The 22,078-nt window shown below is 33.5% G+C and overlaps 3 protein-coding genes and 1 pseudogene across 3 annotated transcripts; 3 read left to right on the top strand and 1 right to left on the bottom strand.

The window, feature by feature from the left end:
• Nucleotides 1–1,618: 1,618 nt before the first annotated feature.
• Nucleotides 1,619–2,398, top strand: LOC25482879 (non-specific lipid-transfer protein). The gene is made up of 2 exons (XM_039834424.1): nt 1,619–2,014; nt 2,237–2,398. The coding sequence occupies exons 1-2, from the start codon at nt 1,665–1,667 to the stop codon at nt 2,244–2,246; spliced, it is 360 nt and encodes a 119-aa protein (XP_039690358.1). The 5' UTR covers nt 1,619–1,664; the 3' UTR covers nt 2,247–2,398.
• Nucleotides 2,399–5,610: 3,212 nt separating this feature from the next.
• Nucleotides 5,611–8,324, top strand: LOC25482877 (benzyl alcohol O-benzoyltransferase-like; annotated as a pseudogene).
• Nucleotides 8,325–10,725: 2,401 nt separating this feature from the next.
• LOC25482876 (benzyl alcohol O-benzoyltransferase) lies at nt 10,726–13,040 on the top strand. Its single transcript, XM_013611486.3, has 2 exons — nt 10,726–11,333; nt 12,123–13,040. Exons 1-2 carry the CDS (start codon nt 10,896–10,898, stop codon nt 12,936–12,938), a joined length of 1,254 nt encoding a protein of 417 aa, XP_013466940.1. The 5' UTR covers nt 10,726–10,895; the 3' UTR covers nt 12,939–13,040.
• A 2,332-nt stretch (nt 13,041–15,372) lies between these two features.
• Nucleotides 15,373–17,305, bottom strand: LOC25482875 (soyasapogenol B glucuronide galactosyltransferase). The gene has a single exon (XM_013611485.3). It carries the CDS (start codon nt 17,122–17,124, stop codon nt 15,613–15,615), a length of 1,512 nt encoding a protein of 503 aa, XP_013466939.1. The 5' UTR covers nt 17,125–17,305; the 3' UTR covers nt 15,373–15,612.
• Between the last annotated feature and the right edge of the window lie 4,773 nt (nt 17,306–22,078).

Genomic DNA, 22,078 nt, shown 5'->3' with positions numbered 1-22,078 from the left:
CATGGTGTCATTTGATCCTATCCCTATATATATATATACACGAGTTTTTTTTGCTGCGTTAGATATCTACTTTTTTTTTTTTATATATTATTATAAATTGTTTTGATATTTTCACATATATTAAAAAAATATAGTTAATTTTGCATTAGAACACAAAATTATATGTGATTTTATAAAATTATCTTTCATAAATGACATATGAAAGAGAGATTAAACAAATAAACAATAAAAAACATGAAGGTCTTGCTAACGAATTAATGCCCTAAGGACACTCTATAGGAATTCTTAATTAAAAAAACTATTAATTGAAAAAAAAACTTAATAATTCAATTTCTGATGCATCGAATGCACAAATTTCTATAAAATTTATTATTTAAAGTTCTTAATGAGTGTCCTTAGAACACTCCTTATCATTTATCAAAACATAATATAAAAAAAACATTAATGATGTATTGAAATTGTAAAATGATAAACACTTTTTTTTTTTTTTTATCCATAATGACATTTAATAAAATACAAAGAATATATATATATATATATATATATATATATATATATATATATATCTTTCGTTCACTATTATAAGCAAAAATCTAAATTTTAGATTCATCCAATAAATGATCTTTATTATAGACCACATACATAATTTAATGAATAAATTTAAAATGTTGATTTTTTTTTATAATAGTGGTGGCGGTTTTGTTGAATTTGAATGTATTCAGAAGGTTTATCATCTTTTGTTTTTTTCATCAAATTAAATATTTACATCGGAAAATTCTTCACTTCTGACCAGAAAATGATGTAGTTGTTGTACTTGTACCTTCTCCTTCACCGTTATCGTTCCCATCCTCTCTGTTCTATTTTTTTTTCTTTTCTCTCTTTCCTTATTTACTTTAATATTTTTACTTTAAATGTGTACGAGGTGTCAATTTTTAATTGGATGTGACCAAATGAAATGGTTTGGTCCCGTGACCATCTAAGCATTGCTCATCAGAGGATGTATTTTTTATTCGGATCTTTCTAACTGGTGGTGAGTGCCTCAGACTAATGGTTAAAGAATTTATAAAAACTTAAGATGTTACTTTTGATATCAAATAATGATTCCACAACATTTTTATAAAAACTTACTTGTACTTGGATCATTCGTCAGCATTCTCCTTTTTATTTTGATGGTCCTTTACCGTTGAGATATTGATTGGGGGTAAAATACTCCTTAGAGCATCTACAATGGAGACTCTCATCTTTGAGGTCTTAAATGAGTACCACATTGACACATCACTTTTTAATAATTTTTTAATAATAGTACCTAATAGGTACTCAACCACTCCAATGAAGACCCTTTAACAAAAATGTCTAATTGGGTCTCGCCAATATTATTTATTTAATATACTATCTATTTTAATACACTTTTTAATTATTATTTTAATAAAAAGGTGATGTGGGCACATTTAAGAATGATGTCTTAATTTAAACCTTGCATCTTTTAAGACCCTCAATTTTTTTCCACAATAGAGGTACCTATTAGATACCAGATCTTAAATGTTTAAGACTCTCCTATTATAGATGCTCTTACATTGGAAGTTGAGTTGCTGTCTATTCTCTATAAATAGCCATAACACAACAATTACCAATCTATTAACACACTAGAGTTCACTCACACAATCATGGCTAGTTCAATGCTTACCAAGGTTACTTGTTTGGCTATGTTATGCTTGGTTTTGGGCATTCCAATAGCCAATTCTGCCCCTTCATGTCCTCAAGTGCAACAAACTTTAGCACCATGCATTCCGTACCTAACAAACCCAGGTCCACCCCCTCCCCCTGACCCATGTTGCAATGGGTATAAGACTTTAGATGGCCAAATCAAAACTCCTGAAGATATTCAAGATGTTTGCTATTGCCTTAAACCCATTGTGGAGAACCCCAAACTCAATATTTCTGCCCTTGCTTCCCTCCCTAAAGACTGTGGTATGGACATGGGCTATGTGATTAGCCCTGACATGGACTGCAGCAAGTATATCTCTCACCATCAACCCTCTTTTTCTATTTCATATATACTCCTTTATTAGGGTTTAGGGTTTACATAAAATTTATATAATCTGCTGTGTTGTTACACATTTACAATATGTTAGGGACTAGAATACATGTGTGTGTTTTTTTTAGGAACTAATATAAAAGAAAAACAGTAAAAAATTTGTACAGAAAACTAATATCAATTTCATTTTACTAATTGCAGGGTAAACTAGTACTGAGCAGCTTGCAGGGTTGAAGGTTAATGAATAAAGTAATAATTGGTTTTTGGTAATAACCAATACCGACAGAATAAAGATGGCTTAATTTCTTCAGTTGTAAGTTGTAACTGAATCCCCACTAGGGATCACTATATATATAATAAAAATAAAATTTGAAATGTTTCAGATCAAAATATTAAATATATGATGGACATTTGGATTTACTGCCATCTCTCTTAATTCTTACATTGAATTGAATTAGTTTCATTTTATAGTGATTATTGCTTTAGTGTTAACCATAACCATAACCATAAAAGTTTGCAATATTTGGATTTAGCTAGAAAGTAACTCTTTCAATCGAACTGAACTTAATAGCAAATTCAACATCATTTCTTGTTAGGTATTGCTTTTAATTTCAATAACTTTATTGGCATACTCCCTTCAAATATAGGGTTTTATATTTTTTAACACCAAAATTGATTGGATATATAATAAAAGTTGCATAACCCACATCTAGCAAAAACTATAAGTGCACCCACTACAATTATGAATTAAAATAAAGAGGGGGAATTTGAAAAGGAGTCAAAGAAGAGGGTGATATTAATTTGGCAAACCATCTTATGCGAGATGTGAAAAGTTAGAAATGACAAGATTTTGAACAACGTGGTAGTTTATGAGGTGGAGGTCGCTAAAATTAAAGTGATAAGGTGGCATATAACATTTTAATTAACCATATTGACAACGCCTATTTTTTTCCTGTGTAATTTTTTTGATAGAATATCAACGACAACAATTTTAAATTACGTTGTTGTAATACATTATTTTATAGATTTGTTTTTTTGCAGCAAATTGGTTGCTACTTGTTCTTACACGCAGAAATTAGAATAGTTTTTATTGAATTTATCCATTAAAGCAACACCTTAAAATCGTTTTCGTTGAATTTTTTTATTTATTTAAAAAACATATGCTAATTAAATTGTTCTCTTCTCTCCTCCCAAACAACTTTTGTAACAACTAAATTTTGGATCCGTCACTTCGTCGAAACCACTAAGAAATGCCTTCAACATCCAAAGATTACACACTATCGCTTCCTCAATACATGGATTATATTATCATCCGCATATTGGAGATGTGAGATCACCATACAACCCCACATAAACTCAGCCCTTAAAAAGATTACGTCTCACCGCATTCCTAATCAACCCACTATAACCTTCTGCCACTAGAAGAAACAAAAACAGAGCTCGTGGATCCCCTTGTTTTGACCCTCTTTGAATGTTAATCCTTCCGCTGGACTACCATTAACAATAATAAACACGCTTCCCCAACATACACAAGCCTTCATCCAAGCCACCCACTTCGCACAAAACCCCCCCTTCACCATCATATACTCCAAAAGCCCTCAAACTACCGAATCATACACTTTTTTGAAATCCACTTTTAAAATCAAACATTGACCTTTAGTTTTTTTTTTCCTCGTAAAATCCACAATTTTATTTACCACCATCACCCCATCCACCAAATTTCTCCTTGCGAGAAAGAACGATCAGGAGGAGAAAATAATATAATTCATATTGCCGACCAACCTTCTAGCTAACCTTTGAAAGGATCTTATACAAAATTCCAAGTAAGGAAATCAGGCGATAATCATCCAACACTAGAGGAGATTCAATTTTTGGAATCAAAGCCACAAAATAAGAGTGTAAGCATTTAGGCACAACTTCATTCACTTGAAATTGATCAAACTGCATCCTTGCTTAAATGCCAAAATTCTTTGACAAAAGAAAAATTAAAACCATTTTACCCCGAACTTTTGTTCCGCCTTCTCTCCTCTACCACCAATTCAATTTTCGACAAGGAAAAATGAGTCACCAAGCTAGAGTTCTCATCCTCGGTCAACCAATCAAAGGCACCCCATCATACTTAGGTCACTCCCACCAAGGCGACGTGACATGATTAGTAAAATAAGTAACCACCTCTCTTCTCACCTCACTTGGATTTTGAACCCACACATCATTCACTTTAGTGCCTTGACTGCATTTGAGCTAAATCTCCTCTTGACACATATATGAAAAAAACTTTAAATTCACATCACCTTCTTTCAACCACTTTGACCAAGATCTTTGCACCAACATACCATTTTTAACCTTTAGAAACCTCCATAAATCACCAAACATAGTTTATACGAAAAGAAAGAAAGAAAATGTTAAGCGAATAGTAAAAAATATACATAAAGGTAAAGGTCAATTAGAAAGATGTATGAATAACATTGTGGTACATTTTAATCAACAGATAACATATTCATATAGGTAACTTCTGAATGATTTTTTCTCGAATTTACATCCCAAATACGAAGTATGCGAACCTTCAATTCCATATTTGTTTTCCCCGCAACTATAGTAGAAATTGGAGTAAACGACATGATTGAATTGTAATTTAAATGTTAATATTAAAGTAGAAGAATTTAACTTCTATAAGAGGAGCATCAATGTTGAAGTGATCTATTATAATGTGAATTAGCGTAAGAATTTTGCAGCTTCTGAAAGACTTTATGTGTTAAATTATTGTAAGAATTTATTAGCCATTATTATTATTGGTCCGTTTCATTTTAAAACTAGTTATTATTTATTTTTGGAAAATGTTAACTGGTGCCCCCGTGATACTGGTTAAGGATATGAAAAAGGAAATTATATAATAGTTTGTATAATTAATTTATAATAAAGTCAAAAACAGTTTCCTTTTATGGTAATGGTGCATTTCATATTAATTTTTATTATATGTTTTTTTTATTAATGAGACAATGAGACAAAACAAACTATTGAATGATTAAAACCCATGTGCTATAAAAATTTCTCTAGAAAACCCGTGTGTTGTATTATTTTTTTTGTGGTTGCCGGGATTTGAACCTCAGACCTTGCATATATTATGCATTGTCCCTACTAACTAAGCTAAGCTCACGAAGACGAGTATCAACATTCTTAAAAAAGTACACGAGTTATTGTTTTATTTGGTAAAAACTATAAATGTATTTGTTTTTTTGACCAAAAAAAAGAATGATATTATTTGGTCAAAGAAAAAAAGAAAAGATATTATTTTTGTCAAAAAAGAAAAGAAAATAAAAAGAAATTATATTATTTGGTTTTGAAGCCTTTAAATGTCATTTATTAAAAATTCAAATGAACCATTTGTGCATAATTTCTTTTTATTTTCTTTTCTTTTTTGACAAAAATAATATCTTTTCTTTTATTCTGGCTCACTAGTATATATATACAGCATCTCTACCTTCACTACTTGCATCAAAATCATTATCAATCTATTTACCATTTAGCTAGAATTCATTCTTCAATTGTTAACAGCTGTTAATAGTTTTTTAATAATTATGGCCAAATCTCTAGTATTCAAAGTGAAGAGGCGTGACCCTGAATTGATAACACCATCAAAACCCACACTTCATGAAACAAAGCTACTCTCAGACATTGATGACCAAGATTCATTACGTTGGCAAGTTCCTTTGATACAATTCTATAACCATGATCCAAATATGGCAGGGAAAGATCCTGTTGATGTTATTAGAAAAGCATTAGCAAAAACACTTGTATTTTATTATCCATTTGCAGGTAGATTAAGGGAAGGTCCTGGTAGGAAACTTATGGTGGATTGCACTGGAGAAGGTGTTTTGTTTATTGAAGCTGATGCAGATGTTACTCTTAAAGAGTTTGGTGATGCTCTTCATCCTCCATTTCCTTGCTTGGATGAGCTTCTTTATTATGTTCCTGGTTCTTCAGATGTGATTAACACTCCATTGATGCTTATTCAGGTATAGTATTGATCTTTTCACCCTACATATTATCGGAAAAATTTGGATGATAGTCGGCTATGATTTTCACGTTTTAACGTTGTCTCTAGGTGAACATTTGTATTGAGATCACACGGTTCATATTTCAAAATCAATATAAAAAAAAAAAAAAAAAATTCAAAATCTGCATCGAATTTTGACTCCTTTGGTTTCGATTCAACGAAACGATACGTTGATTGCGTGATTGTATGAAAATCGTGACAAATCTGATTCTTATTTTTTATTTGATTTTAACGAGTCTCTAAAATATTTTATATCATATAATTTTAGGCCATATTAAAAATAAGGTTTAAATATAGTTTTGTTACTTGCAAATATACAATTTTTTTGTTTTATTCTTTACAAAATTTGTTAATGTCAAAAGTAGTTCCTATAAAATGTGTGTACTTTTCATTTTAGTCCTTAAATTAGTATTGAAAGGACGAAAACTAAGTATTCTACATATTACAAGATCAATTCAAACATAAAATATTTTTTGTAAGGATCGAATTCTAATGAAAAGCAATTTATTTTATCTTTTCAAGGTCTAAATAAAAGATATTTGGCTTAAATATATATTTCATCATTGCAATTAGGGATCGTTTAAAAATTGGTCTCTATATTCGCTAATCCTTGCAACCATTAATCATTTAAAATTTCGTCCTTTGACCAACTTAATCACTGCCACGTCACTAATTCGATGACGTGGCAATCACTACCACACATGAAACTCCAATTTTGCCCTTAAGAAGATGACAAAATATTGAAGAAAGAATTGGAAACCCAGGGGTAAAATTGGAATTTCATGTATCTCAGTGATTGCCACGTCATCAAATTAGTGACATGACAGTGATTAAGTGGGGAGAGGGACGAAATTTTAAATGATTAAACAATGCAAGGGTAAATTGCCAAGATTAGCGATTACATGAACCAATTTTTAAACGACCCCTAATTGCAAGGATAAAATACATCTGAAAAATAAGTATTATTATATTTGTAGGACAAAGAGATATTAAAACCTAAAAGTTAAAATGAATTGAAGCCTTATTGAAATATTGCCAAACTTTTAAATACTCTTGATGTTATATTGCTATGTTTTTCCAACTAAGCTAGAACCTCAAGTTTAATTCACCTCATATCAATTGATCTTAATAAATCTTTAATCATTCATTAATCCATTTGCAACCACGTGCAGGTAACACGCCTCAAGTGTGGTGGTTTTATCTTTGCTATTCGTATGAACCATACATTGAGTGATGCATCGGGCATGCTTCAATTCTTGAGTGCCTTAGGAGAGATATCTCGTGGGATGAGCAAACCTTCAATCTCACCGGTGTGGAGCAGAGAGCTTCTTAATGCAAGGGATCCACCAAGAGTGACATATAATCATCGTGAATACGATCCAGAACCCGACAACAAAGGAACCATGTTTCCCTTAGACGACATGGTTCACCGCACTTTCTTCATTGGTCCGACCGAGGTAGCTGCAATTCGCACTCTCCTTCCACCTAACCAAATGCAACAATACTCCAATTTTGAAATCATAGCCGCATACTTTTGGGTTGTCGTACAATAGCATTTCAACTAGATTCTAACGAAGAAGTTCGCATAATCTGCATAGCCGATGCACGTAGCAAATCTGTTGACCAACAACTTCCATATGGTTACTATGGTAACGCTATAGTATTTCCCGTTGCGGTTACAACTGCAGGAAAACTAATTGAAAATCCGTTGGCTTATGCATTGAATTTAGTTAAGAAAGCAAAAGCTAGTGTCAACAAAGAGTATATGCATTCAGTGGCAGATTTAATGGTTATCAAGGGTCGTCCTCCTTTAACTACTGCAGGATTGTATCTAGTGTCTGATGTTACACGAGCTGGATTTCGAGATGTTGATTTTGGTTGGGGGAAAGCTGTTTATGGAGGACCAGCTAAAGGAGGGGATGGTGCTCTTCCTGGTCAAGCTGTCTTTCATATTCCATTTACAAATGATAAAGGAGAGAAAGGTTTGGTTATACCAGTTTTTTTGCCAACTCAAGTCATGGAGAGGTTGGTTAAAGAGTTGGATAGTGTTCTTAAGAACAACATTAACCAGCCTACTAAGGGTGATCACAAATTTGGCATTATTAAATCTTCGTTGTAGTCCTTTAAATATGTTTTTGTTGAATTTGCTTTTTATCGAGGGTTATGTTTGGTGTGATTATATATGTATACACCTAGATGTTGCGCAAGAAAAAATACCTTGATTAAAGCAACACCATAGTCCTTTAATTTAAACTAAAGTTTTAAGAATGTCCCTTTTTTTTTTCTTTTCAAGTTAGTCGGTTATCTTTAAAAATATTTGCACCGTTAAAACTAGTTTCATCCTCAGTACATTTGTAGTACAACTTTGAGTCCAACAAGGAAGATAGGAAATTGTATTGCATCTCTTTCCTTCAAGTGAGAATGGTAGGTAATTAAGCTTCCCTTTACTTTTGCACTTGTTCTAAGTAGTAGAGTACCGATCCCCTCTCTTATGGCGGTGTGGGAGGAGGAGTACTTCCCTGACGGTGATTATAACTCGATAAGGAGGATCCTAGTTGTGCGTATCCCTAAGTGGTTATGGAATTATAGTGTGGTCATATGAGGTAGTGGGTGAAGGAGTGGGGAGTTGGCGGAGCGTAGTGGACAAGTTAGTGGAGATCATAAGGTGTCTCACTATTCCACCTCTCCTAGACTTAATCAAAGGCCCATGTGTTTCATGTGGAAAGGCTTTAGTCAAAGCATGAGGTGTATTGACCACATGGGCGGGGTCGCCTCTTCTTCTGGGGAGGTCATGTGGTTCCTTAGTTGACATAATTCTCATGGCGGTACACAATCCCCGAAGAACGAAGCCTAAAAGGGCGAAGTACTTGGGTAACGTGTCTTGAACATTCTTATTTGGTAGCCAATTTCAAGGTCGCTGGTTTGACACCCTCATCGTTCCTTTTTTACATATTTAACTTATACTTTTACAAATTGTATTAAAAAAAACATTTTCAATGGGAATTGAACCCACATTCTCATGCTACATTCAAACTACTCATACCACTAGGCAAGTCATCAATTACTGCTTCTTCTTGAAACCATTTAATATATATTACATAGAAGTTTGGCACCCCCAACAAATTAAGTCAAGATCCGCCACTGAGTGAGATGTCTTGGAGATAACACGCAATTGAAAGGTTGCCTTTTTCATCTTGTTCTTTTGTCTGGTTGTGTGTGTATAGGTATGAATATTTTTTTTTTCCTTTTTTGAATTTCTAGTGTATGGGTCAATCGAAAAAGTAAAATGTCGTGTGCACTCGTTGGGATGTATACACCTTGAGATACTGTAAGGGACTTGGATCCATTAAGCTTGTGGTCATGAGTTCGATTCCTAATTCATGCGTACGGAAAAAGTTTGGTTGGGAGGCGATAACTCAACTTGTGTGTCCCACAGGTTTCTCAACAGAGATCAGTCACTATTAAGTGGCAGTGGAAACTTCGTGCCAATATCTTGGTAAGTCAACAAACATATTATATTAATGATGTGATAGAAAGAGAGAGATAGAAATAAAATGTGGCCTTAAATGAGTATATGAAAATAAAGGATATCTAAATATTATTGTTGATCGAGAAATAAGTGGTAATAAGGCTCATGTACGAAATATGCTTGCTTGGTCACAAATTTAAATAAAATTTATTTAGTCACACACATAAATAAAAGAAATATGAAAAAGAAAATAACTACATAAAAATATTAAAAACACTTTCTTTTAACACTCTTTGTAACACCACTTTTAAAAGGATGAAACTAATGTAAGTTTCATTACTCTACGTGAGATTCATTTCTAAAGTGTGAGACGTACATATGTTTCAACATATATACCCCTTAATTTATCCTCTGCTTCCGGTTGGCGCGCAATCCCTTCTACAGCTTGTCTTGCAGCTGTGTCACCAACTCCAAATCCAATAGAAGCAAGCCGGCCAACCCAGCGATAATAGAAGTAGCAGAAATTGGAGCCATGATAAGTTTTGAAGTGAGTGCAGGGTTATAGAAAGACAATTTTTTTGGTACAAATAGAAATACATTTTCTATAGCACTCAACTAACCAATTTCTCCTCTTAACCGAGTCTTTCTCAAAATCAAATTATTTATGTGATGATACATATCTATTAAAAAACTTAATCAAAGGATTGCGTTGGTATTTTTTTAATAAATTTGGTTTTACACTTGATTTTTTGTTTGACCAAATAAGTTTCTGATTTCATTCATAACAATGTCATCAGTACCACGTAGTGAAAAAAAAAGTACTTTTTAAAACAGGAATCAAAGTCAATAGCCATTAAAAAAATGCTAACAGCATTAAAAATTGGACATGGAATTTATTTAAAAACATGTTTTCTAGTAACCGATTTAAAAAGTGTATTTTGTAGTAATGCTCATCCATTACCGCGATCAAGATATGTTGTACAAATAAATACAATTACAGAAAGAAAAAAAAATCAGCCATTGAATCTTTATCAGATGATCTAGGTTACAACTTTACCAACCCTTTTTTTTTTGGGTACAAAACTTTATCAAACCCTATCTTGTGTGATATAAACAAATCCAACAATTGAGACTAAGACTTCCTTAAACATATTTTTTTTTGGTACAAGACTTCCTTTAACATTAACAGCATCAAATCCGTTTACATCCATTACATATGGTGCATTATATTATATATACAACACCTCCATATTCAGCACTTGCCTTGCATATACCATAGCATCCAAAACCATTATTAAGTATTGTTAAATTATAACCTCCCTCATTAGATCATAATTATGGCCCAATCTCTGGTATTCAAAGTGAAGAGGTGTGCCCCTGAATTTGTAAGACCCTCAAAACCAACACCTCATGAAATAAAATTACTTTCAGATATAGATGACCAAGAAGGGTTACGTTATCAAATGCCTGTGATACAATTTTACAACTATGTTCCAGTTATGGCAGAGAAAGATCCTGTTGATGTTATTAGAAAAGCATTAGCAAAAACACTTGTGTTTTATTATCCATTTGCAGGTAGGTTAAGGGAAGGTCCTGGTAGGAAACTTATGGTGGATTGCACTGGAGAAGGTGTTTTGTTTATTGAAGCTGATGCAGATGTTACCATTAAAGATTTGGGTGATACTCTTCATCCTCCATTTCGTTGTTTGGATGAACTTCTTTATGATGTTCTTGGTTCTTCAGATGTGCTTAACACTCCATTGCTGCTTATTCAGGTATAGTTTTTTAATCTTCATAATATGCTTCGTTTGGTTCGGGTATTTGGTTTAAAAAACCAAGGTATCTCTTAAACTAATCTAATGAAAAATATTATTTTGTTGGTCGGCCTAAAGCAAGGGGTTCGATGGCCTTAACCTAAGGCCGACCCTGCCTATCCTATTGATTTTTTCGCACGTCATATGCAGTTCGGATTATATAGTTCAAACAACATAATCATCCCATAAAAACATTCAGAACATGTTAAAACATTTCAGATTTTCGAATCTGAATAGACGCACGAGAAACTCATAGGATGGAAAAAGTAATTCCTAAAATTCTACGATGTAATTTAAATGTTTTTTAAAGTTTGCTCTTTAAATTGTATATTTTTAAACCCTTGTCCAATTCAATTATTTTATGTCCCGATAAGTTTGGTTTGATGTTAGTGTTAAAAGTAGGGTTGGTAATCCAACCCAAATAAGAGACCCAACTCAACTTATAAACACCACTATGGACATACAAGTTACTAATAATTGCCGTTCAACAAAAAAAAAAAGAAGCTAAATAATGTACACTAAGACCACCTATTTGGTATGAATTAGAGAAATCAAGACCCAGCCTCATACATATATTTGAAAAATATGCTAGATGCAAACATAAATATATAACCTAGCTAATGTATTGAACTGAAATTTAATTTTGAAAATAATCACATGTGTTTGATTTTGGTCAAATTTTAATTATTTTTTGAAAATAAAATTATATGTATTCATACATTCACATACTTGAAGTGAAATTGTGTGCAGGTAACACGTTTGAAATGCGGTGGTTTCATTTTTGCTCTTCGTCTAAACCATACGATGAGTGACGCTGCTGGTTTGGTCCAATTCATGAATGCCTTAGGCAAAATTTCACGTGGGATGAACAAACCTTCAATCTCACCAGTATGGCATAGAGAGCTTCTAAACGCAAGGGATCCACCAAGAGTAACATGCACTCATCATGAATATGAACAAGTTCCCGACACCAAAGGAACAATTATCTCCTTAGATGCCACAATTCTCCGTTCTTTCTTCTTCGGTCCCACTGAGGTAGCCGCAATACGCGCTCTTCTTCCACCTCACCAACAAGAACACTCTAATTTTGAAATCCTCACTGCATTCCTTTGGCGTTGTCGTACAATTGCGTTACAACCAGACATCAACGGAGAAGTTCACATAGTCAACACGCATGGCAAGTTTATTAACCCACCCTTACCAAACGGTAACTACGGTAACAGTTTTGCATTTCCTGCTGCGGTTACAACTGCAGTAAAGAGCCGGCCTCATTTTACTGTGGTGAGATCATATCTAGTGGTTGATATTAAACATGCTGGTTTTAGAGAGGTTGATTTCGGTTGGGGAAAACCTTGTTATGGAGGACCAGCTAAAGGAGGAGTTGTTTCTAGTTCGTATATACCATTTAAAAATGCTAAAGGAATAGAAGGTTTGGTTATACCAGTTTGTTTGCCAACTAAAGCCATGGAGAGGTTCATTAAAGAGTTGGATGGTGTGCTTAAGAACAAAATTAACCAACCTACTATGGGTGGTCCAAAACCTAGATTCATAATTTCTCCCTTGTAAACCTTGAACTAATGTTCGTATGAATTTCCTTTGCTATGATATGTGTGAGACTATATATAGCATGTTGCAAGAAATAATGACGATGGTCAATTTTATTTTATAGTCAAATGTTTTTAGTAACTGTAGTTTTTTTTTTTTACAAAAACAAAATGATATTCATTCATTTAAATCGATAGAGTACATCACATACAAACATCGCAGAAGAAGTAAAGGGTGAATATGCGAACAAACTCACAGCATCCAAGTTAATAGCATACAACGGCAAAATGCCTACAAATAATATGATAAAACCTAAGTCACCAAAATACCCATGCTTCCGGATCTGCAACGTTGACGCCCAAATCATTGGTTGAATTTGTAATTGACTGATGTCGATCTTTCAATAGAACTAAATGAACACCGCGACAAGACGCGAAATCAAACGCCGCACAAGACGACGAACAACACAATGCCGCACTTGGACGACAAAATCACAAAAAACACAAATGGAAAAACTTGATATTTGTAAAAACCACTTATTTACATTGAAAGAAAAAGGGAAAAAAAGATGTAGAGGAGTGATTCTAAGTCAAAAAATGACCGAAAACCACACCTTCTCGATGAATGAAGAAGAAAGAAAGTTCAGAAAGAAGTTGGAGTTTCTCTCACTAAAAAACTAAGGGCGGCTTTAGTAAATGTAGTTGTTATGTTAATTTTGAGAGTTAGAATTCAAGAACTCTATTAAATTTTCTGTCTCTTTATTAAGTTTATTAGAGATGGATGGATTGGATAATGTGCTTAAGAACAACATTAGCCAACCTACTAAGGATGGTCCGAAACCTAGTCTCGTTATTTCTTCATTGTAAACCTTAATTAAAAATGTTTGTTTGAATTTTCTATGTTGTATCGAAAACCACCAATTGAATACAAGTTGTATATATGAGGAGGGATCAAAGTACATTGATGTAACAATTACCGTTCGATTGTAAGTTTTACATACACCAATCTAAAATCATTTGATATGTCTTTGAGATCCATAAAACTTAAGGGCCAACACAATTCAACCTACAAGGATCTAACACAATTGAGTCTCCTTGTCTTTCCAAAGTCTGGCCACAACTTTGCCCGTTGAGAAGTTACGACAATGGTTAAATACAAAGTTTGTGATGGTTTGCCCAGTTTTACTCACACACAGAGTATTTTACACTTTCTATCTTACCACAAGAACAATCTATCTAGGTGTATGTGTATAACAATGTGTTGCACTATGTAGATTTTCTTGTCTCTTCCACTGAAATTTAAGCCTTGATAAGATATATCATCGTCCTTAGCCTGAATCAGAACATTTGTCTTCATGCATGTATGGACTCGAACGTTCTCAATAATATCTTGTTTAGCATAGCATAACTCGTATACTAGTCACTCTTCAAATTTCTTTGATTGTGAGCAGACGATAAATCCTTTGTAATAATTTTCTACACATGAAACAAACAATAGAGCATAATTTTTTTATTATACTTTGTTCCCTACTTTGTATCTTCTGGTTTCGGCGACTTTGTGTGCACGCCCTGTGCCGTGGAGAACCAGTTGAGCAATGCATAATCCCATTTCACCGTGTTTATATTCAAATATTATAATGTGGGTATAAATAATATTTTTAAATATATTAACTATTTATCAACGATGATCTTTAATCGAATAATATTCAATTTTTTTGCACAGAACGATCAAGTTAAATAACAAGACTAATTATATTTTTATTTTGATAATTAATTCATTGAAATAAGCTCCCAACAACGATTTTGCTTTGATTTGGCATTGAACACATCCACATGAGAAATCCATCCACCTTCTTCATTCCGATTCATGGAAGCAGCTGCAGAAAGATCCAATCCAACCATGCGCTGCGGTTGTAGGCGAGGTGCCAAGATGGATTGCTGCTAAAGGCACTGCAGGAGTTTATATCATGGCCGAATCTTGTGGAGAAGCTCTCTCTTGGTATAATAGTTTGTGGTAAAAGTAAAAGGTAGCGAAAATCTTTACTTTCATGATTCTAACATAATACAACCGTATTCAGTCCAACACAAGTTTTTTTGGCTCAAGAACCGGCTAAATCTCACCGTCTACTAGCGGGTGTCTCAATTGAAGTCACAACAATATGGACTAGCCGAACATAAGAATTGTCAGCACCGAAAGAATTTGAACACTCTAAGAATCTAGAGAGGAAAACACTCTAAGTTGTAAGTCTACACCAATAAACCAACCCCTAGGGTTTCAGTTCACCAAGTTCATCAAAATTTAGTTGAAATTTTGAGAATGATTAGTTTGATCTAACATAAACAATGATTAGAGTACAAAAATATATATGGTACAAATACAACTAAACTATTATAATTTCACAAGTTGTACAACACTCTTATGACGAACACACTTCTAAGCATTCTGATGAACATAGTGATAGAAACTTTTACCAAATGTAAATTATTTATGAATGAATAACAACGTAATAATATTGATCTAACCTCTAGACAAAGGCATTATTCTCAATCAGAATTTCATACAAATACAATGTTTGCATAGACATTGTTACAAAGGAAATAAACACACTTATTGAAAATGACCACTTAATTAACTTCCCAAAACATAAACACATGCATAAGGTCTAACACTTAGTTCCAATGTAGAATGATGCTTACTAAGTTGATACCAAATCAACCTCCAATTTGTTATTAACCTTTTTTTCAAGTTTGAATGACTTAAGCTCCTCAATTAGTTGTTTCAACTTAGTGTATGAAGAACCACCAACCTCTATAGCTTTCTTTGCAGCACCACTAAGTGCTTTAGCTTTCTTCCTCATTTCTAAACACTCTTCTCCACCTCCCATCAATAAACCTATTGCCTTTCCTATCTCATCCCTCTTAACCACATCATCCCCAAACTCATTCCAGTTTCTCCATTCCTTTGCTCCAACTGCCACACCAATCTTCAACACATCAACCAACAATCTCTCATTGAAAAACTGTTCAGCAAACAATGGCCAAGTTGCCAATGACAAACCTGCATTTACACTTTCCATAATAGTGTTCCAGCCACAGTGAGTCACCACTGCTCCAACTGCAGCATGCTCTAGTATCAGCAGTTGTGGTGCCCAACCCCATATCAAATAGCCTTTGTTGCTTTCCTTCATTCTCTTCTCAAACTCCGTAAAAAAATCACCATCTTCAACATCTTCAATTTTCCTAACAACCCAAATGAAATCATGGCCAGAATGTTCAAGTGCATGAGCTATTTCAACAAGCTGAGGAGTAGGGAACTTGTTCATGCTCCCAAAACTAACATAGAGAACAGAATCATCTTTCTTAGAATCAAGCCACTTAAGCACTCCTTCATCTTCATCTTCTTCTTTACCATGCCCTCTACCCGCTTTATCCGAATCATCTTGGTTCACCCATAGAGAAACTGGTCCCAGGCTCCAACTCTTGGTTCCCATTGCTGTCTTGTAATGCTCCTCATATGTACTCTCAATCTCATGACTATCAAACAGTGATCCATAGCTTTTTCTCTCTGAATCTTTAATCATTTTCATCAAATAAGTGTAATCATTCGGTGCTCTAAGCCAATCCGGAAGTTGTAAACGTTTCATTTCCACCTTGTGAGGCAACCCAGGAAGAAGAAAACTCTCGCTATTCAATTTAACTTTCGCCTGAGGTGAGAAGTGTTCAATAGAGTTCATTGCAGAATGAGCAAAGTAACTTCCACTAATACAAATTAACCTTGGAATTCCCAATTCATCAGCAACATCAACACTCCAAGGATAGAACATGTCAGTGACTATGAAATCAGGTTTCATGTCACGGAATTGTTGTTTGAATTGCTCTTGGAGAATGATGAGTCCCTGATAGATTTTCGAACGTATCTCATTAGGAGTGTCGGCGTTGAAGCTTTCCATTCCTCGTGCCAAACCAGGTACTTGTGGAAACATGACAACATGAGTTCTAATGGGACGACCGCGGCTAGAATCGCGGTCGATTGAGGTTTGAAAAATGGCTGCATTTGATGGTGTGGTGATTATGGTTACATCCACACCATGCATAGCAAAAAGCCTTGCTATGTCTACTACAAAAATGAGGTGACTTTTTGATATAAAAGGAAGAAAAACAGCTTTTAGCATTGTTTCTTCTTCAACTTTGACTCCAAGGGATTCCATCAGAATCTGGTTTTTGTTTTAAGGCAAAGGTTGATAAGAGGAAGAGAAAATGTGTTTTTTTCTTACCCTGATGATGATGATGATGTTCTAGTCAGTGCATAATCAAAGACAAAAGAGAGCATGCATGAACGAATGAATTTTGGTTACAGAACATGAATGAATTGGTATATTATTGGTGATGTTTTGTATTCCTATATATATAATGGGTATAAGTTTGATGCATTTTTTTATTTTTCTATTTTACTTTCATCTTTACCATATTTATTCATTTAACTGCATTTATGTTTTGAATAGGGAGGAATATGGCAATTAAAACTGCATTTATGTTTTGTTTGAATTGACTTATTTTTGAGTTTATAAAAAATAACATATATAAATAAATAAGTTTTTATGTTAATTCATAAGTTTATTAATGAAATTATTAGCTAGTATTTTATGTAAATTACCTTGATAAACTTATGAATAATACATAAATTTTCATTTGTATCTTCTTATATATTAAAGTTAACATGTAAGCTCTAATTTTAACCTAAACCCTATTGTATAATTTTACTGTTTTAACCCTAATGCTCACACCTAATCTCCTATTTTCATGACCAACCCTAATGCTCTCACCTAATCTTCTTTTATATATTAAAGTTAACATGTAAGCCCTAATTTTAACCTGAACCCTATTGCATAATTTTACTGTATTAAAGTTAACATGTAAGCCCTAATTTTAACCTAAACCCTATTGCATAATTTTACTGTTTTAACCCTAATGCTCACGCCTAATCTCCTATTTTCATGAACAACCCTAATGCTCTCACCTAATCTTCTTATCTTCTTATATATTAAAGTTAACATGTAAGCCCTAATTTTAACCTAAACCCTATTGTATAATTTTACTGTTTTAACCCTAATGCTCACACCTAATCTCCTATTTTCATGAACAACCCTAATGCTCTCACCTAATCTTCTTTTATATATTAAAGTTAACATGTAAGCCCTAATTTTAACCTAAACCCTATTGCATAATTTTACTGTATTAAAGTTAACATGTAAGCCCTAATTTTAACCTAAACCCTATTGCATAATTTTACTGTTTTAACCCTAATGCTCACACCTAATCTCCTATTTTCATGAACAACCCTAATGCTCTCACCTAATCTTCTTATCTTCTTATATATTAAAGTTAACATGTAAGCCCTAATTTTAACCTAAACCCTATTGTATAATTTTACTGTTTTAACCCTAATGCTCACACCTAATCTCCTATTTTCATGAACAACCCTAATGCTCTCACCTAATCTTCTTTTATATATTAAAGTTAACATGTAAGCCCTAATTTTAACCTAAACCCTATTGCATAATTTTATTGTTTTAACCCTAATGCTCACACCTAATCTCCTATTTTCATGAACAACCCTAATGCTCTCACCTAATCTTCTTATATATTAAAGTTAACATGTAAGCCCTAATTTTAACCTAAATCCTATTGCATAATTTTACTGTTTTAACCCTAATGCTCACACCTAATCTCCTATTTTCATGAACAACCCTAATGCCCTATTTCTTCAACAAAACAAATCGCCCTATTGGAATAAAAGGGTTTTGAAAGATTATAGCAATATTTTTTTTGTTAATATTACACTTTTCATCCAAATTAGAACTGAACTCTCTTTGTTAAATATCTACCACAAAATGCACAAGAATTTTGCAATCTATATAAACAGGTGGAAGAAACATTTCAACAAACAGTTAAAGGGTATCATTTACGGTAAAGGCCAAATATTCGATAAAACGAAAATGATTTAAATAAAACATTTTACATGTTGAGGTTAAGAATGAGCTATTTTTAGGTACATAATATAACATTAACATATAATTTTTACGAAAGAATGAAGTAACATTTTGTCAAAAAAAAAAAAAAAAAGATGAAGTAACATACCAATAATATAACATTGACATATAATTTTAACAAAAGAATGAAGTAACACACGATTGATAAAAATTAATATTTTTAAGGTGAATAAGTGTGGTGTATGAGGTTCGAATTCCAACATCTGCATATATTTGGGACCACATATTTCATTCTCTTTGATATGCATTGAGATTTGTTTTTGTCTACTACATCTACAATGTATATGACCCGTGCGGCAGCACGGGTGGAAAGTCTAGTTAGTTTTTTATTTTCATTCATACTGATCTTTTAAGTTTATATAATTGAAATTTCCTTAAAAACAAGTTTACATAAAAAGAACTTAGAAACGTGCATGAATATACTATAATAGAATCGATTGTACATTCCACGTGAAACATGCATGAATATTTAATAATTATCTCTCGGTGCCACGAGAAAAACATAAGTGTCAGCGAATATAATAGAACTTAGGTTAAGTCTTGTACCAAGAAAAAACAAAAAAAAACTTTGGTTAAGTAATAAATTATGGAATGATTCTGTTTATCAATTGCCTAATTTATCTCCTTAAACTATGCCTATATTAAGATGGTAATCATCTAATCTATATAATATAAAGGGTTAATTAAGTTTTTGGTCCCTATAAATATCTGCAGTTTTGTTTTTAGTTCCTATAAAAATAAATCACACTTTTTAGTCCCTACAAAATTTTCTGTTAGTGTTTTTAGTCCCTGTTAAATTAAAATTTGTTTAATTATGCTTAAACTTCTAAATTTTTGAAAGATTTTTTACATACATATTCATAACATCGTAAGACACTCTTTTGTGATTCTTTTTTAGATTTTTAACATGTAATGAATTAAATATGAATTTTTCTAAAAGCCAAATTTTCAAGATTATATTAATGAAAATTTGGACCTAATAATAAAATTTTAAGTTACTTTTTTGCGGAGGAACTTTGTATAATATTCTAAGTAAGTATGTGAAAAATATGTTACAAATTTAAAAGTTTAAGCACAATTAAGCAAATTTTAATTTTACAAGGACTAAAAGTATGTGTTGGTCCATGTTAAATTGAAATTTGTTTAATTATACTTAAAATTTTATATTTTTAAATGATTTTTAACAGACATGTTAAGAACATTATAATAATCTCTTTTATAAAAAATTAGAATTTTTTAACATTGCAATGAATTAAATATAATTTTTTTAAAACGCCAAAAATTCAAGATAAAACTAACGAAAATTTGGACTTAAAAATAAAATTTTGAGCTAATTTATTGTGGTAGAACCTTTTATAATGTTTTAAACAAATATGTAAAAAATCATTAAAAAATTTAAAATTTTAAGCATAATTAAACAAATTTTAATTTAACAGGGACTAAAAACACTAACGGAAAATTTTGTAGGGACTAAAAAGTGTGATTTATTTTTATAGGGACTAAAAACAAAACTGCAGATATTTATAGGGACCAAAAACTTAATTAACCCTAATATAAATTTAGGACCTATTTCATGTCCCATTATAGAAATTATTTTCTCTTCTTTTGGTTATGACATGTGGCACCATAAACTAAAATGTTAATGAACCCCTCAAAGTATGGTTATGGCACGTGACACCATAAACTAAACCGAGCATTCTTATGCAAAGAAACAAAATAGCAGACTACACGGCCCTAAGGAAACCTGTAGTTAGGCAAGCCTAGTCTATCCCTAACGAAATCAAAAAGCAATTCCGAAGGTAGCACATCTAACCAAACCGAACCCTGCATAGTGTGACCCATATTTGCTAATCTGTCCACACAACAGTTACCTTCACGAAAGATGTGAGAAGAAATAACCTGAACACCAAGGCCACGGGCATTATGCCACCTGTTTCGAAGCGAAATGGGCACCAGAGAGGGGCTGGAAAATATCAGCTAAGCACTAGATGAGTCACTTTCCAACCAGATGTGTCGCCACCCATGAGAGGACGCGTGCTCCATGGATAAAATAATAGCAAGAACTTCCGAATGGTAAACCGAGGCCTCCACAATGTTACAACAGAAAGCACCAAGGAAAGAGCCCCTAGAGTCGCGAAAGAGACCGCCACAAGCCGCGTGGCCAGCAAGGACATAGCCATCAGTGTTAACTTTCATCCAAGGAGAGGATGGAGCCTTCCAAAACACCGGGATGATCTCTTTAACAGTGCGACAATGGGCAGCAACCGCAAAAGAATCTAGGAAATGTGAGTCTGATGGCAAGCAATTCCTAGTCGAGGTAGTACCAGACAAAGCGACCCAAGAGTGAATGCGGACCTTTGTGGAGTGAAAAGCTGTAGCCGTCGAAGAGAACCGAATGTTATTCCTAGCGAGCCAAATAGCATGCACGGTGTGAATTACTGCCGCTAGGTAAATATCCGCTATCTGAGAAGAGCACTGAGCAGGAATACAAGATAAAAGAGAAAGAGCTGAGGTACAATCTATCAAACAGTTAAGTTTACCACCAAGCCAAGTCCATAAATTAGTTGCAAAAGGGCACTGAAGAAATAAATGAGCAGAAGTTTCATTTGTGTTTAAGCAAAAGCAACAAGCAGAAACTATTACACAACCCCGCGTACGGAGGTTCTCATCAGTAGGCATTCGACCTTGGATAAATCGCCAAAAAGTGAATGAGTGTGAAGGAGGGATGCACCCCTTCCAAATCAGCGCCGCCCACGACAACTTTGGGGCTGCCGGCCTAAGGAAATCCAACGCAGATTTTGCAGACAAATTACCATCTTCAGAATGAGACCAAACAAAAGTGTCCGGAAGAGGAACACGTGGTAAAACAATTGAGGCAAGTCTGCCCGTAACCGCTGCAACCAAAAGAGTCGGAGGCAAGTTCCAGCCCCCATCAACAATAATTTCCGACACTTTCCCGTAAAACTCGCATGAAAGTAGGAATCAATATGAAACAAATCAACAAGGGCAGCACCAAGCCAATTATCATTCCAAAGCGATATGTTCTCACCCGTGCCCACAATCCACAAAGAATTATCAGTTACCGTCAGGACATGTCATATGACTCAATCAA

Source organism: Medicago truncatula, chromosome 1, assembly GCF_003473485.1.
Source record: "Medicago truncatula cultivar Jemalong A17 chromosome 1, MtrunA17r5.0-ANR, whole genome shotgun sequence".
Taxonomy (NCBI): domain Eukaryota; kingdom Viridiplantae; phylum Streptophyta; class Magnoliopsida; order Fabales; family Fabaceae; genus Medicago; species Medicago truncatula.
The sequence above is the reverse complement of the archived record's forward strand: the minus strand, read 5'-3'. Positions and strand labels throughout refer to the sequence as shown.